The following is a 17,697-nucleotide window of genomic DNA, read 5'->3' on the forward strand; positions in this document are numbered from 1 at the left end:
CGATCATCCCTATCTTCAACCACCGTCTCAAACATACGGTGTACTTAGCTTACCAATCGAAACTCGTTTTTACGAAGCCCCCCACATTAATTACTCAGAAGCTGCTGCTAGGAGACGCCATGCGCGAAAAAACGCGTCCCAACATCAAATATCCTCCCCCTCCTGGCAATCTTCCTTTCTTCTCATCCCCTCTTCTCCTATTCCCCTCCACACTCCTCCTTCCCCCCAATCTCTAATCTCTTCTACTTGCATCTTTTCCATAATACCCACTGTGTTTAAATCTTCTTCCTTTACAAGCCCCTTTCACATCCCGCCAAAATGTTCGTTTACAAGAGAGGTACGTTCAATCACCGACGATGAGGCTTTGCCACGAGACGCGGGGCAGATCAGTCCAATTGCATATTAATTGACAGCCTACTTGTCACTGATCTCAAATCCAGAAGCTGACTGGATTCTTAGATGGACGCAAGGAACGCGTGCAGTTTGATAAGATCACTGCCCGTGTGTCCAGACTGTGTTACGGACTCGACCCCGAGCACGTCGATGCCGCTGCTATCACCCAAAAAGTCATCTCTGGTGTCTACCAGGGTGTGAACACCATTGAGCTGGACAACTTGGTAGGATTCTCATTGCTGCCACTTGAGAAATTTTTTTTGGCTAACGTCTTCTCCCTCAGGCTGCCGAGACCGCTGCATACATGACTGTCACACATCCCGATTATGCCATCCTGGCCGCTCGTATTGCCGTTTCCAACCTCCACAAACAAACCAAGAAGCAGTTTTCTATGGCCATCTCAGATCTCTACCACTATGTCAACCCCAAGAACGGCAAGGCCGCCCCCATGATCTCCCAAGGAACCTATGAGACTGTCATGAAGCACGCCGATGAGCTCAACTCGGCTATTGTCTACGACCGTGACTTCAACTACAACTACTTTGGTTTCAAGACCCTGGAGCGTTCATACCTCCTCCGTGTCGATGGCAAGGTTGCTGAGCGTCCTCAGCACTTGCTCATGCGTGTCTCTGTCGGCATTCACGGTGAGGATATTGAGAAGGCCATTGAGACCTACCACTTGATGTCCCAGAAGTACTTCACCCACGCTTCCCCCACTCTTTTCAACGCCGGTACTCCTTCCCCCCAGCTTGCTTCTTGCTTCCTGGTTGATATGAAGGATGACAGCATTGAGGGTATCTATGACACTCTCAAGACCTGTGCCATGATCTCCAAGACCGCCGGTGGTATCGGTCTTAACGTTCACAATATCCGTGCCACTGGCTCTTACATTGCCGGTACCAACGGCTCTTCCAACGGTATCGTTCCTATGCTCCGTGTCTACAACAACACCGCTCGCTACGTCGACCAGGGTGGTAACAAGCGTCCTGGTGCCTTTGCCATCTACCTTGAGCCGTGGCACGCGGATGTCTTCGAGTTCCTGGACCTGCGCAAGAACCACGGTAAGGAGGAGGTTCGTGCTCGTGACCTGTTCTACGCCCTGTGGACCCCCGATCTGTTCATGAAGCGTGTTGAGGCCAACGGTGACTGGACTCTGATGTGCCCCAACGAGGCCCCTGGTCTCGCTGACGTCTACGGTGACGAGTTCGATGCTCTTTACGAGAAGTACGAGCGCGAGGGCCGTGGCCGTCGTACCATCAAGGCCCAGAAGCTGTGGTATGCCATTCTCGAGGCTCAGACTGAGACCGGTAACCCTTTCATGCTGTACAAGGATGCTTGCAACAAGAAGAGCAACCAGAAGAACTTGGGTACCATCCGCAGCTCCAACCTGTGCACTGAGATCATCGAGTACAGCGCCCCCGATGAGGTGGCTGTCTGCAACTTGGCCTCCCTGGCTCTTCCCACCTTTGTTGATGCTGCTCGTGGCGAGTATGACTTTGGCAAGCTGCACGAGGTCGTCCAAGTTCTGGTCCGCAACTTGAACAAGATCATTGACATTAACTACTACCCCGTCCCCGAGGCTAAGAAGAGCAACTTCCGTCACCGTCCCATCGCTCTCGGTGTTAACGGCCTGGCTGATGCTTTCCTTGCCCTGCGTCTGCCCTTCGACTCGCCCGAGGCCAAGCAGCTGAACATCCAGATCTTCGAGACCATCTACCACGGTGCCCTGACTGCCTCCGCTGAGATCGCCAAGCAGCTCGGTCCCTACGAGACCTACCCCGGCTCCCCTGTCTCGCAGGGTATCCTGCAGTACGACATGTGGGACCGTACCCCTACTGATCTGTGGGACTGGGCTTCTCTGAAGGCCAAGATTGCCGAGACTGGTGTCCGCAACAGTCTGTTGGTCGCTCCCATGCCCACTGCCAGTACCAGTCAGATCCTGGGCTTCAACGAGTGCTTCGAGCCTTACACCTCCAACATCTACTCACGCCGTGTCCTGGCTGGTGAGTTCCAAGTTGTCAACCCCTGGCTCCTGAAGGATCTGGTCGACCTTGGCCTGTGGTCCGACAACATGAAGAACCGCATCATCGCCGACGGTGGCTCTGTCCAGAACATCCCCAACATCCCCGCCGATATCAAGGCTCTTTACAAGACCGTGTGGGAGATCTCCCAGCGTAACATCCTGCAGATGGCTGCCGACCGTGGTGCTTTCATCGATCAATCCCAGTCTCTCAACATCCACATGAAGGAGCCTACTATGGGCAAGATCACCAGTATGCACTTTGCAGGCTGGAAAATGGGCCTGAAGACCGGCATGTACTACCTGCGTACCATGGCCGCCTCTGCCCCCATCCAGTTCACCGTTGACCAAGAGGCGCTTAAGGTTGAGGATACCAACATCGCCCGTTCCAAGAAGCGCATTGGTGCTGTTGCCTCCTCTTACTCCGCTGTGCCCCGTTCCAACGATGCCGAGGTCCCTGCTATGGTCGCTCCCAGCCACGAGAGCCCCCGCACTGTGGTTCCTGCACCCGTTGTCGCTCCTGTCGAGGTTGCTCCGGCCGCTGACGCTGCTCCTGAGGCGGCCGAGGATGAGACCGCTCAAGGTGACATTTTCTCTGACGCTGTTCTCCAGTGCAGCATTGAAAACAAGGAGGCTTGCCTCATGTGCCAGGGCTAAATGCCTTGGATGATGTAGTTTTCTTGTTCTCTGGTTCCCCATGCAACGCCACACCGTGTGTGATTTATGTATCTATATGATGAGATTGATGTTTTATCCCCTTTCTTTTTGGTGGTTTTCTTTGGCGCATACAAGTTTGTCTTTAGTTTTCTATGTACGTCTGTTAATAACGTCTCACATTCACATATTCTCAGTCCTTGTAGATTTCACAGAGTATTCATGCAACGCCTAGTAGTTGCCACTTCTCGGAAAGGCACCGAGTCAGCTCCAAGACCATTCCATTTCCGGCGATGACATAAAGAGAAAGGTGAAAGAATGGATCGAGGCGTTCTTTGTAAAACCAAACCATGTAACGGATAAACGCAAAATACCCGAACCCACAAAGTCCGCGAACTTGGCAGTCGGGTTCCTGAACTGAATCAAGTTTTCCTATATTACTACCTACCTTGGTAGTTGTAATATCTCGGTTCTTTTAAAATATTGATCTATAGAACTCTAGGGCTCCAACGAATTTGCACATGTCAATGGGTCTGAGCCACGAGGCCGGCACATTCCTAAGATCACACCACACTTCACACATGCCGATTGAACAAAAAACGTGGATAATGAGGTTATACCTTAAGTACTCCGTACATATAGTTGACTGAATCAACCGAACTCCCTTACACCAAGCCAAGAAATACAAGCAATACTCCTCACTCCCCCGCCCCATTCATTCCCGCACTCCGTACAATTTTCGTTCGAAAATCTCGACCAAACCACTGTTCTTTTCATGGGGTGATCGTCGGCAAAGTGGAGCCACAGCGACTGGCCAGAGCAATGCGCAAAGCAAGCCAAGCGAGAAAGAAAATTCCCAGAAAGTCAAAATTTCAAATTTCAAATTTCAACACAGTGGATGCCTCCCATAATTGCACTGAAAAATTAGTATAATTGGTCGGACACGTCGAGAGCCCAGCTCGGTCTAGAATTCTATGGAGATCGGGGTCGTTTCACATCACCGATCTAGGAATGCCTACGGCTACGCCTAAAGACGTTGACAAGGCTTGGTACAGTTACGTAGGGCGAGTCGGAGACCACGACAATTTGCAGGTGCATCTGTAAATACATGGTACTGATGATCACTGACATAGTGGAACTGAATCTGGGACTAGGGGAACTGGGGATTAGGACTTGGGCTCGCCATATTACTCCGTAGTCCGTCGACATTTGGGTGTCAGAACGGATCGATCCTAGTGGTTTCAGGGTACAAGCCACTTTTTTTTCAAGGCCCCACTGCGAATATAGTATCCGCGAGGGCTTCGGGTCGATTTTAGTGAACATTGGAAGACGAGGGTGTACAGGTCTCTCATGCTGTGTACTTTGCTGAGTATGTACGGAGTACTCCGTAGTGCTGTAGGGCATCATCATTCGTGGCCCAGTCAGATCTCTCAGCTGCCTTGTCTCATCATCGCACCAATTGGGTCATGGCGCAGGGACCCGCTGTACAAACCAATACGACCTGTCAGGCGAGGCGTAAGGCGTAAGGTGGTGGGCGCTTGGCTGTCTTGTATGCGTACAAGAAATTGGTGATGAGAATTGTAGAGTTGGAATGGGGAAGTTTCCCATTGGGTTGTTAGGTTGGATCGGCTCTTCCAGATCCGAACAGTTAGGTTCGGGTCAGGAGAAAACGGTGGCACATCTACCCCTGGGCGTGCGTTGGTACAAACTCTGTGCCAATCAGAGATCGATTTCCGTGGCTCCGTGGCATCCGGTACCTGTGAGAAGAGTTTGGGGGTTTGAATGGAATATTGGATCAGTACCGAATAATGGGTCGGAAAGGGGAGTTTGTGGCTTAATTTCAATCCATGGGAAAGTGAAGTGGGAACCAAGTGGGTCAAAGGGCTTTGATTTCCGCCCTGATGACTGTATAGAGGTTTTTTTCAATTAAAAGCGCCTGGATCTCCCCTTCTCTTTCCCTTCCTCCACGCCATTCCTTTGCGATTCCTTGACTTTATCACTCTCGTTCTTTTGAGTGCTCCTGTCCTTTCCAACTGCTGTGCAGTGAACAATCATTTCAACCCACCTTCCCTCATACTTCATTCCTTCCTTCAATCAAAATGGCCCCGATCTCTAAGACTCTCGCCCTTGCTGGCGCCCTCTTTGCCATTGCTGGCGTTGCTGCTCCCATTGAGAAGCGTGCTGTAGTTTGGGAGACTGTCACCGACGTGGTCTGGACCACTGTTGATGTCACCACCACTCTTTACCCTCAGGAACTCGTCGCTACTGCGACTGTCGTTCCTGTGACCACCTCGGCCGCTGCCGAGACCATTCCCACCGAAAAGTCCAAGCCAGAGGGACACCGTCAGCCTGAGACTACCTCGACCAGCACCAGCTCCACTTCCACCGTGGCTCCTGCTCCTGCTACCACTGCTCCTGCTATCACCGAGCCGGCCACTACCTCTGTCGTCGCCGCTGTTGTCGAGTCTACCACCTCTGCCGCCCCCGTTGTTACTACCACATCTGCCGCTGCCGTTGTTGCTGCTGAGACTGAGCCTACCACTACCGCTGAGCCCACCTCAACCACCTCAACCTCCTCGGCTGCTGCTAGTTCCACTGCCTCCACTGTCTCCACCAGCTCCAGCGACTACAGCGGTTCCTGCGATGAGAGCTCCCCTTGCACTGGACAGATGACCTACTACGACACTGCCACCTCTGCTAGCAACCCCAGCGCTTGTGGTACTACCAACGACGGTCTTACTGAGTTGGTCCTGGCCCTGCCCGTTGGCATCATGACTGACTCCGACTGCGGCAAAACCGTTACCATCACTTACGGCGGTGTCACCAAGTCCGGTACCGTCGTCGACAAGTGCATGGGCTGCGACGACGGCTCCGTCGATCTCTCGCGGGCCTTCTTCGAGGAATTCGACTCCCTGTCAGCTGGTCGTCTCTCCGGTGCTACCTGGTACATCAACTAAGCAACACAACGCAACAAAAACGTCCGTGTAGATCACGGACGTAGGAATGGGAAATCTCCGGTAGATTTCAATGTCACATCTTAACCACTTCGTTCCCATCTGCATTTCCTGACAGTGATCATTCCTTCGATCTGTTCTTTGAATGTCAAATCGGGCCCTTTTTTCTTCCTTTTCTTACACTCCCTTATGGATTAACTTTCAATGCGCCCCTAGTGGGCTGCTTTTATCAACTCTTTCTTCATGTTGATAGCTTTTTGGTCATTTGTGACAATATTACCTACCAGTGGTCCACCCATTCTCCCAAAAAAACCCCCCTTCTGCCTCCCATCCCAAGCGCATGCTGGCAATGCCATCTTGACTACTTTATTCACTGTGATTTTGTCGCTGGATCCAAGAATCTTGATGTGTGGGAGTGCCATGATATCTACGATGATCATGTTGGAATGAGCCCAAAAAAGAACTGTCGCATTAAACCTACGGTCTTAAATTGGATCTGACAATTGGCTCACAGCCACGAAGTTCAAAATCAAGTTTCCGCTCATTTTCCTTTCGTACCGTAGCTTGTAGCTTGTAGTTTTCAGATCCAGTGAAACATGTCTGAATTAGGCTCGGGTAACCTAACCCAAGTCCAAGCCTCAATAATCAACCCAGTAAAACCACTTTCGAACTGCAACTAGAATTGAGTTTATGGAGCTATGAATGAAGGGATAGCGCAAGTCTCACATAACCGGTTATTGACCAATCATATTTCTAAGTCAGCGTTCGGCCTTCTTACCGTTGCCGTGTGCTGGTGCCTGTTCACATAGTCTCCCAGGCACAGCTGATCCCCCTGAAAATCCACACGCTAGTACCTGTACACGGCTCAGCCATGTCGATGAAAGTCAATTTGGTTTTATTTTATTTTGATGCACAACGACGATTATTAGCATTAGGCAAGAGCTGGAATAGCTGGAATCGACATATCTTTCTGCATTGAGATGGGGTCAAAGCGTATGTAGGGTCTGGTAAGTTGGGAGATCTATCTGATATCTCAGCTATTGACTGTAGGAGGCTTAAAATTGCGAACGATATCAATACTGCTCCTGTGGGCTATACGAGGTAGGTATGGGTGCACTAGATATCTCAACTGTAGTGATGGCTGAGAGTCCTAGATAGAAGGATGATTCTCGTTGGTCTTGTTTTTCGATAGGTCTCTAGTCTTCGCTGCAAGTGCGTAGATGGTGTGTCTTGCCAATCCAACTCAAACATTCTATCTTATGCAATACGGGCTCTTTATACTCATGTATATGGGTGTTGACCTTGAAATGGCCAGAGTTCCAAGTTCAGTGGTTCTTAGACTGTCACCTTTTGTCTGGTAAAAACTCAAAATGTAGATCTTGAATCTTGGAATACCTATACTACCTAGTGCCAAGGTTATCACTTAAGTCACAACTCCAATCTACGACTGAACTTGAAACGGAAACCTTGTCCCGAATCTTAGACAAACGCCAAGTCTTGTGCGAGTCAACCGCTCAAGATACGCTCACGCTGGCTCATCCAAGATGTGGAAATTACTGAATCATAGAGACACCTATACAGTCAACAGACTCTCAATCTGCAGCTCGTAATGTCAAATGATACCTCTCAAGTACACCGCCACGGCGTTTGTGATGTGATCCACCAAGGCGAACACGGGCTTACTGTTGTGCATGGGCGCCTCGAGATGCAGCACTGTTAATGATATGACCTAAGCCCGACTTGGAAGTATGATGATCATGAGAAGGAGTTCATGCTGGCTGATGCACAAGTTGAGGCTAACCTTGTTTCGCGCTGGCTCCCTCACCATACCGAGCATAAAAAGGATACATTTCTATGTTCATTATGAAATCCGAGGCTTCGCTCAGGTTCTGTTCTCAATCCTGGTCATGTACCAGGAGGTTTCAAGTACTCAGCTTGATCCCTTTATCTCTAGACATTGACCTGCGTCTATTGTGTCGTGAGAGGAATCCACCCATCGAGAACACGATTTTCCGTAGCCATGAACCGATACTTATTGCCGACGTGATACAGAGTACAAACTTTGAATGTTCGCCGATCCAGAAGAAGCGGTGTATCAGTATTGATTCGACGATCGCAGTATTATGATTTTACCCCTCCACACTGATTTCCCGAATCGCTACTGCAAAGACCTTTAAGTTTAGATGCAGTACAAGGATTATGGAATATGCAGTCTCTGTGACCAATCTGATCAATTCCTTTTTGTTCTACACTTTACACCTTCTCTTTGGACTTCGCTTGGGCCGCGATCCCCACAATTAGACGCTGGGACCAACGCATGAGAAAAAAACCTGCCCTTTTGGTCTTCCTAGCGTTTTAGCGAAAGAGAAAAAAAGCCACAATACTACAGTACTCCGTACGATCCATACGGAGGATAGAGACAAATGAAAATTCGGTGACCTCGGGTAAGAAAGTACAGTCCGTGACCGGGTTACGCGCTCGATCTCCGTACAGGTACCAATGTGCGGAGTCCGATGGATCCACTGGCTTGGGGCGATACAGGACTCGTCATCCTAACATCCTAACCCTCTTATACTATGTCAATTGGTTCACTTCCCTGAAGGGTCTCCAGCCCTCGAGTATTCTACAAAGGGGAGCCACAGTTGCCCCACCATACCCTGAGAGCCAAGAAACAAGCCACGGAATTTAATAGATTGAAAGAGAACAGTCCGATTAATTTGTAGAAAAGGTACCGTATAATGATCAGGAGCTTCCCCTTAATTTATTTGAGGAAATGTAACCCGAATGTTCAAGAGAAAAGACATTACTAGTAAGGAAAGAAAAGTGACACGGAATGGCCGAGGGTGAAATGTCATTGGTGGTTAACAAAGCTGAAGGCTGAAAACAAGATCATCTTCACTCACCAATCATGTAGAATACATCAAAGCAAGGCCAAGCCCTCACCTGAGACTAGTCCATCGTTACCTTTCAAGGTCACCTTCGTTCGCGTGAATGGGGCTTTTAGACTGTTTCACCTCCTGCGCCGCAAGGAACCCGCCGCTCCATTATTGGTCAGTTTGTTCTACATCTCCACTGTCCCTGGGGGTTTGTTCCCCCACTGCACAAGTACATATATTCCCTTTCACTCTCCTCGATGGATTGAGCAAGCAAGTCTTCTTCCCTCCTTTTTGTTACGTTACGTGCTGGGCACTCCTTTTTCAGCATTATGTTCATCCTTCCATTCGTATGATCTATAACATCTACAGATCTCGAGTCTTATACTAACATGGTCTGATAGCTTTTGGCTGCCGGCAGCCTCCCCCTCATTTCTGGGGCGCCGATAGCATCCTATCTCTACAGCAAGTCTGCAGACGCAGTGTCCAGTCCTTCCCTCAGTGGACGCAGTTCCGATCTTTACGAAGCGGTTTTTGGTGGTGATGGTTCGGTATCTGATGGTTGGCCCTCGATCTCCGAATGGATCTCTACCTTTGAAGAGATGTAAGTTCCTCTGCTACCCTGACAAGGGTCTCGCTCATTCTTCTTTTCAGGTACGAGGCAAACGAGGCAACCATGTCCGCGAGCTGTGCTCAATTTGGCGTGGCGGACAACTCCGACGACGAGAACGCGAACATTAAAAAGGCCATTACAGCAGTCGCCGCGGACAGCGGTGTTGACGCCCGATTCATCTTGGCCATTGTCATGCAGGAGTCCAACGGCTGTGTCCGTGTTCAAACTACCGATAACGGCGTCGTCAACCCGGGTCTCATGCAGAGCCACGATGGCTCGGGCTCCTGCAACAAAGACGGCACCGTCCAGAACCCCTGCCCGTACAGCGAAATTTACCAGATGATCGTCGACGGTGTCGAAGGTACCTCCGAAGGTGATGGTCTCAAGCAGATCCTTGCCGACGAGGACGGCGACGATGCCACTGCCTACTACAAGACTGCTCGTGTTTACAACTCTGGCTCTGTCGCTTCGGATGGGAACCTCGGCCAGGGCGATGCCACCCACTGCTATGCTTCTGATGTTGCCAACCGTCTCCTGGGCTGGTCTACTGGTACTAGCAGCTGTGATGCCGATACCGTTGGTAGCTTGACTGATTCTACGTGGACATACAGTGGTAGCAGCTCTGGAAGCACTACTTCTGCCTCGTCCTCTGCCTCCGCCACCACAGTCCCTACCTCAACTTCGACCTCGAGTGCTATGCCAGAGGCCACCACCTCGGCCTCCACCACGGTTCCTGTTGTCACTGTTACCCCTACAGCTGAGCCAGTCACCACTTCTGTACCAGTATCCACCCCAGCTGCCACCACCGTAGCCAGTGTCAGTGCCAGTGCCACAACCAGCGCATCTGCATCTGCATCCGCATCCGCCACATCAACCGCATATCCAATCTACCCATACGCAACTTCGTCCTGCACGGAGTACGCCCCTATTGTAGAAGGCGACTACTGCGAATTAGTCGAAAGCCAATACGGCATCACTGCGTCTGAGCTCCGAAGCTGGAATTCCGGATTGGACGAATCCTGCACAAATCTCTGGTTGGGATACAGATATTGCGTCAAAGCATAACTGGTTTCCCTTTCCATCTTTATCTTTCATTCACTTCACCCTTTACTTTCTTTCTTTCACCGAGGTGCCTTTCTTCCACCAACGTGCCCTATTTTGAGCTTAGCTCCTTTCTTTTCCTTCAGTTCAGTCGGTGGCCGTGCCCTGCTCGATCTGAGGATGAACATTCTCTGAAAAAGATGTCTTGTACAAGACCGTTGGCGCTGCATATATGGGTCTGACCGGTTCTATGCCCATCTGCTAGCTGATACGATTTCACGAAACTTTCACTTTTTTTCATCTTTTTATCTTTTGATACCACTTCGTCTTGCAGACAGACCAATACAAAAACATGGATAAACTTCTATCTATTGTAAATTGTTCATTCGTAACTTCTATTACTTCAGTTTCTTCCAAAAACATCGAATACAATGTAAAAAAATCTGCATTATCTATCATGCAGGCTTATCTTCAAAATTTCCCCACCTTTCGTATCAAATGCAGTGCGGAGTCGGCGCGTAGAGTGATCACCTTACTCGCTTCACTCATATCACGCAACGTGCAGAACTTGATGTAACAGGGCTGGAACAAGCTTTCGGTTGGGTCGGGGATCTTGCATATTATCTTCTTTTCATGTTTCAGATAGAAAGTATGAAGATGTTGCTATTTAGGCGCCTGAGGACTAGATTTGGATGCGGGGGTTTTCATACAGTTACAGTAGTTTGGTGGATCACCTCGACTACTTGAGAATTCCATTACACTCTCTTCACTTTCAACTTGCTTTTATACTTATTTCACATCTCTGTCAGTAATAACCATTCCATGTTCAATTCTACAATTTTCTATTGTACTCGTGCGTTCTGGTCCCCTTCCTTTCCCTTTTCTCATGTCGCTTTAGCCGCTGGCTGGGATTTTTCCGCGGCCTCTTCTGAGGATCGTCCCAGAAGAAGGTTGTGGCTTATGCCGGCTATATTTATAATATTGGTATGATGTACTAGTCTTAGATATGAAATGCCAAAACAGATTTTTGACTCCAATGGAAATATTCACTACTCAAAGGCTTGCTATTTCCAAAGATGACAAAACACAAATCCCCGCTGAATAATAGAGATGAGATTCTCGTCACCGGAGTGCTCATTCATGCCAAAGTATACATCTTTGCACACTTATGTCTTGACTTCTTGACGATCTAGGGGCCTTCGCAGTGGACAGTCTCGCTAAAGTACTCGCCATTCTACAACGCAAGATAATACCAATGCGACCACAGGTAGCAGAGGCAACTCAGCTCGTCTACAAGGACACCTAGCCACAACTTCGCCAGGAATATGCTGACACAATTTGCGGCTCTGAATTTTCACACTCTCATTGGTGGGCAGTTTATGAAATCGATGGCTGAAGGGGTTGCTTCGCCGTGGGCGTGTCGTACAAGCTTTCGCGGAGATTCATGACGTTGAAAGACAAATTGAAGGCTGCTGAGTACCGCTGTCAGCCGGAGGGAGACGACTGTGGACTATAAAATAGTCGGGAAACAGGCGAAAGGTTTCCAGTAAAGACTTGGCTGTGGGGGGAATGTAGACAAAGAAAAAGCATGGTAGGAGCTGCAGTCGTACCTGAGGTTGCAGACTGGTAAATTCAACTTTCACGCAATCAAATAAACTGCTTTGACTAGTGAAACCGAATCCTCTTTAACATTTTAATCATTCAATGTGCCTTAAAATCACATGATAGAGTGGTAGCAAGCCGAAAATACTGAAGTTGTTGACCTCCCGGGTACCAAAGGGCAAGATTGGATTGATTACAGGATCGATTTCAACCACCTGAGTACCAGATGTCTGGGTACCAGGTGAGTCCGTGGCATGATTTTTCTCGCACAGGCCGTCTCACTCAAGCTCTTGCTTTGGTATATCCATACCCGAACTAGTGATGACGAAGTTCGATCATTGATAGAGAATATTCCACTTCCGATCTACCCGCGCCACTCTAAATCCTACCCGACGGTTCCCCTAAAACATCCCACCCCAACTACCTCACCATTCACAACCCTCAATGGCCCCATCTGAAGACCCCGATTCCACGCCCGAGGCACGGACTTCAAAACGGCGCCGCGTCGCCGTCGCCTGTGATGCATGTCGGACTCGAAAATCCCGATGCGATGGCATCCGGCCTCGGTGCTCACTATGTACGGATCTGGGCTTTGAATGTATTTATACGCCTCCAGCGACAGCGACAAATGTCATCGTACAGAAGGAGTATCTGCATGGTCTGGAGGGTCGAGTCAAGAAACTGGAGGAGGTATTCAGGGTTGTCAGAGATGATGTTGATGGATTATCGGTTCGCGTTGATCGGGCACCGGAGTCGCGGTCTGTGAAGAGTAATGATAAGCAAGGCGCCGTTCCTGTATCTGATCTTGTTGGGCTGGAGGACTCGGTTGATGCGATGGGCACGATCTCCTTTGCTGATGAGGAGGATTCTGGGTTTTTTGGTAAGAGCCTTTCATTTTTTGTGGCATATCGGGCTTATATGTTGTGACAGGTCCTTCTTCAAATATTGCATTCCTGAGACATTTGTCCGGTGCAGTTACTCAGCAAGGATATATCTTATCACCAGGAACTGCAGAGGGCGGGTTCGTGAGTGTCTCGAAACCGCCATTGCCACCGCGTCAATCGGCGCAGGATAAAGTCAATGTCTTTGCATTACCTCCTCAGTCAGAGACATTGGCTTTGATTCATCTCTATTTTTCGGAAACGGGGTTACTCTACCCTTATATCTACCCGCCTACATTCTTGGCGACATATCACCACATGGCGCAGGAAAATTTTGCTGGAGTTCGAAAATCCTGGCTTGGGCTTTTGAATATGATTTTGGCTATCGCCACTATCACAGCCGAGTCAAATGGTGTCAGTGCGGATACTCGTATTGCTGAATCACACGTTTTCTACCAACGTGGTCTTGGGCTGTGTGGTGGCGAGCTATGGCGTGGCACTACTTTAGAGCTTGGTAGGATTCCCATGGAGTCAGATAATTTGTTCAGGTGAACACTAACACTAACACTTGTACAGTTCAGTTTCATCTCTTGGCGGGTCAATACTTGCAGGGTACTCAGAAGTCTGTGCAGGTATGGAATGTCCATGGGCTAGCAGTGAAAGGTGCTCTGCAACTTGGACTTCACTCCAAGCACGCATCTCGAACATTCAGTCCCATAGAGCAAGAGACGAGAAAGCGTACCTGGTACTGCTGTGTTATGCTAGACAGGTGAGAGCGACTAATCTACAAGTTGATCGATGCTGATTGTCTAGAACCCTGAGTATGACCTTTGGACGGCCGGCTGCCATCCCAGATAGCTATGTGAAGCTGGAACTCCCCTTGGTACACCAGTTGGAGTCATCATTGGCCTTTGTGGACGGTGAAACATCCAGTCTCAGTGTCTCTTTTTTCAACTCGACCGTGTAAGTTATATTAGCGTCCAAATCTAATTTCTTGACTGACAATCCAAGCACTCTATACAAAAATCTCTGGAATGTCCTCGAATCTCTATATGGTCAAAACATGGGCTGCGAGGACCCCCTACCAGTCAGCGAAACAATTGCGCACGTCTTCAGCATAGAACAAAACCTCTTTTCCTGGGAAAGATCCCTCCCCAGCTCCTTACAGCTAGTCACAAAAGACAACCTGGATGAAATGCAGCAAGCAAAGCTTTCCGAAACACAAAAGTTCTCCTGGAAGTTCCGCGTGATCCTGACACTACGCTACCTTAACCTCAAAGTCCTGCTCCATCGACCCGTTCTCGTCAAATTCATCATCGCCAGTCGATCTCCTAACCGTGATCCTCAAGACATGAAGCTTCTACAGCAGATAGGCATGAACAGCGTGGCTATATGTACAAAATCCGCAATGGAGATCATCGATATTATCTTTTGCGTCGTGTCGGATCCTCGGTGGAAACAAAGCTTGTTAGGTGCATATTGGTATTCGCTTTACTACAGTACGATCTATTCCTCTTTCTGCATCCGCTCGTTGACGCTTTACTAATGCAATAGTAGCCTTCAACGCTGCATTGGTAATTCTGGGCACTGTTTTGGTATACCGTGATACAAGCTTAACTGGCTGCTCGATGGCTGCAGAAGCGAGAGAAGCGAGAGAGTACCCCGGTCGCGCCGTCGCGGCGCTTTCTAAACTCGATAACAGCAACCGGTTGATTGACCGCTGTCGATGTTTCCTGGAACATTTTATTAATCTATTGGCTGGTCCAGGTAAGATTATGTTTCGCTATTTCCAAGAGAATCCATGGTTGACAATTTCAGATACTGAGGGTCCAACACCTCCTTTCCCTACTTTGAGTACTAATCATGATGACCTCCCAGCCGCGGATTTTGATTTTTCGCCCTTTGGTATGGAGCTTGGAGAATTCATGATGGATGGGGACTTGATTGCGATGATTGATAAGCAGGGATCGTCCACAGATACAGGACCAGGGTATCCTGCTTGATATACTCGTGTATACTATCATTGTATCAGTACCACGCATCTGAATGACCTATATCCGATTAATTTACTGGATAATCAACACCAATGTATCAAATATGCTGTGCCTTAGCGCTGCTCCTCCTTCACAAGTCTAGCCTGACGAGCAATCTTCGCCAACAACGGCGCCATCCCTGCATGGTTACACTCAGGTAAGACCCTCTCACGAGCGCGACTCTCATCTCGCTTCTCAAAACTAAACCCAACCTTCTGCACATAGCAGTTATACTGCGCATCCGCTCCCCTCAGTGCACAGATTTCACCACTAACACAGTCCTCAGTACAACTCGGAACCTGAAACCCACGCGTCCGCCGTGCCCAGAAATTCTCGAAAACCGCATGATCATCCTCCATAGCCACGGTTACATTGTGCCAAAAAGCCGGCGATAGTTCTGCGCTAGGCTCCGTCACCGGGTACTCGAGGCGGGATCCATAGCTTTCTTTCGCAGAGTAATATTGAACCCATTTGGGCGATTCTTGATCGATATCGGCGATATACTGCGCGAAATCCAGCACGGCAAATGTGACGGGGTCGATATCGTACACGCGGAAAGAAGGCGGGCCGGAAGTCGGTGTCATTGATGGAGCGATGTAGCCCATGGCTGTAGCTGTATCCCAGGATCGGTTGTTATAGTCCGAGTAAGAGATCTGGAACTCGTCTTGGTGAGTGTGACCGAAGAATAAGGCTGCAATAGTTGCTTCGTAGCGCTGGACTATGCGATCGAAGTATTGAGAATGGTCGTGGAAATGGTCCGGGTTTCCGGATGGGATGTGGGAGATGAGCCAGACGCGTTGGGAGGCTGCTTCGGCGGCTTGAAGCTCGTTTATTAACCATCCTAGCTGGGCGTTTGGGTCTTGTTCCATTGGTTCGGTGTAGGCAAAGAAATTATACTTATAGTAAAGGATGCTGTTGTAGGAGATGATTCGCAGGTTGGAGTTAGGGTGTAGTGCTGAGTACGAGCCGTACTCATTTGCGGATTCAATGGATGGTAGACCTGTGAGGGCTAGCCAGTGTACCGTGAGGGCGTCGTAGGCCCACTGTGGATTATAGCTATTTGGGATTTGGGATGATGGGAACAAGTTGAGGGGTGCTGCATCGTGGTTGCCGAGTGCGGCGTAGACTCGACCGATATTATTTTTCATTGCGCCGAAAGTGGCGTTGAAATTTTGTAGGACTTCGGATTTGTCAACTAGCCAGACGTCGTGCGCCACTACATCTCCTGTGTAGATTGAGAAGGCGGGGGCTAGATCTGCAATGGCCGCGTTCATGCTTTCTTGCAGCTGGTGCGGAGGATCGCAACGAGGATTTCCCCAGGGTCCACAGGGAGAAGAAGTGTTACCTGGAGCGTCACCCTCTGTATAGGATCGACAGCATATGGGTTTGGAACAGGCATAGTTGGAGCCAGTTTCGTAAGAAAGATCAACATGGGTATCGCTAAAATGGACCACTTTGATCGGAGGTTTACCACTTGGTGGAGGCCGACTAACTGAAGGTTTTGGAGTAGGGAACTTCAAGTCAAATTCTCGTACGTCTGGGTAGTGGCATAGGCCCACGAGGCTGGCACAGAAGGTTTTGGCGGTATGGGAGCCCAGTTCGAGGTTCATGAGAGAGTAATGAACCGAAGGTCCTTCTCTGGCGATAACTCCGGCACAGACATCAGGGTCCTCGGCCTATTCTTGTCAGTTGAACATCCATCTGAGCCTCTTAGATAGCTTACACCGCTGATAGCGCAGACCCCAGTCAAGACATCTACCATGAACGTCTCACCAAAGCCTGCCACGAGTTTGAGGCCACCCAGGAGGATCTATATCAGCTGAATTCAGCTAGAACACGGCGAGCGGTGGAATTGCGATATACCTGGCAGCCAGTACAGTCAACTGCTTCTCTGAAACGATCCCAGATGTCGGTGATCCAGCCATCCGGGGATTCAGTGTGAGTGTTGGCTAATATTATCCAAGGAGACACTAAGGTCAACAGAAGAACTTGTTTCAATTTGAGCAGCAGCATCTTGAAATCCGCGCGGGTCCAGAGCAGGGGTGCGTCCGTGTGAGAGGAGTGGTGAGCGAGGCATGTTTTATATTACGAGGACGAGATGCCGAGAGACATGCTCGTGAATATGCCCAGGCATACCGACTCGCTTAGGGTCGGTGTTGCTGTAATTTGAATAACAGGTCATCATAACTTTAGAGGATTCAATTATATTGTTCCGTGGTTGTTTCGTGTCCAATCGCTGCTTCTATTAAAGCCATCATTTCGAAAACAGGCCGGTCGGAAGCAAGCCAGCTACTTTGAGGAAATTGCGGTAGAGTGGAAGAAAAAAATGAGTTCAAGGTGATCGGGATTTATTAAAGACCGACAGGGGGGTTTCTGGCGACTGCGTACTCAAACGAGGAAGCCAAGAAAATAGCGCATTGCAACGCTGCACGGTGAAGTCATAGGGGTTGGTCTAAGGCGCCGGTTTATCTTGGCTTTCTCCGAGTATGAAATTGTATAAAAGTCCAGAGTATAATGATAGCCATCAAGGATCAGCGCTGTTCCTGCACGAGCTGACAGAGTTAGCGTCTTTCGATAGCGATCTTATCGGCCATCACCCCTGTTCACACTGACATGCCAAGCTTATCGGAGCT

At 49.3% G+C, this 17,697-nt stretch overlaps 5 protein-coding genes across 5 annotated transcripts; 4 read left to right on the plus strand and 1 right to left on the minus strand.

Moving 5' to 3' along the window:
• Positions 1–318: 318 nt before the first annotated feature.
• On the plus strand, positions 319–3,070 carry N7520_010616 (ribonucleotide-diphosphate reductase subunit RNR1; the record flags this gene model as incomplete). Its single annotated transcript, XM_057144549.1, has 3 exons — positions 319–337; positions 460–617; positions 677–3,070. The coding sequence occupies 3 exons, from the start codon at positions 319–321 to the stop codon at positions 3,068–3,070; spliced, it is 2,571 nt and encodes an 856-aa protein (XP_056990303.1).
• Positions 3,071–5,166: 2,096 nt separating this feature from the next.
• N7520_010617 (RlpA-like double-psi beta-barrel domain-containing protein) lies at positions 5,167–6,024 on the plus strand (the record flags this gene model as incomplete). Its single annotated transcript, XM_057144550.1, has 1 exon — positions 5,167–6,024. The coding sequence occupies one exon, from the start codon at positions 5,167–5,169 to the stop codon at positions 6,022–6,024; it is 858 nt and encodes a 285-aa protein (XP_056990304.1).
• A 3,202-nt stretch (positions 6,025–9,226) lies between these two features.
• Positions 9,227–10,572, plus strand: N7520_010618 (LysM peptidoglycan-binding domain-containing protein; the record flags this gene model as incomplete). The annotated part of the gene is made up of 3 exons (XM_057144551.1): positions 9,227–9,244; positions 9,299–9,498; positions 9,549–10,572. The coding sequence occupies 3 exons, from the start codon at positions 9,227–9,229 to the stop codon at positions 10,570–10,572; spliced, it is 1,242 nt and encodes a 413-aa protein (XP_056990305.1).
• Positions 10,573–12,594: 2,022 nt separating this feature from the next.
• Positions 12,595–15,034, plus strand: N7520_010619 (uncharacterized protein; the record flags this gene model as incomplete). The annotated part of the gene is made up of 6 exons (XM_057144552.1): positions 12,595–13,030; positions 13,081–13,545; positions 13,608–13,800; positions 13,845–13,994; positions 14,043–14,530; positions 14,589–15,034. The coding sequence occupies 6 exons, from the start codon at positions 12,595–12,597 to the stop codon at positions 15,032–15,034; spliced, it is 2,178 nt and encodes a 725-aa protein (XP_056990306.1).
• Positions 15,035–15,138: 104 nt separating this feature from the next.
• N7520_010620 (PPN1 endopolyphosphatase family protein) lies at positions 15,139–17,077 on the minus strand (the record flags this gene model as incomplete). Its single annotated transcript, XM_057144553.1, has 3 exons — positions 15,139–16,740; positions 16,788–16,874; positions 16,928–17,077. 3 exons carry the CDS (start codon positions 17,075–17,077, stop codon positions 15,139–15,141), a joined length of 1,839 nt encoding a protein of 612 aa, XP_056990307.1.
• Positions 17,078–17,697: the final 620 nt, after the last annotated feature.

The sequence above is a fragment of the Penicillium odoratum genome (genome assembly GCF_028828045.1).
Source record: "Penicillium odoratum strain IBT 22623 chromosome Unknown utg000008l_segment0_segment0, whole genome shotgun sequence".
Lineage (NCBI taxonomy): Eukaryota > Fungi > Ascomycota > Eurotiomycetes > Eurotiales > Aspergillaceae > Penicillium > Penicillium odoratum.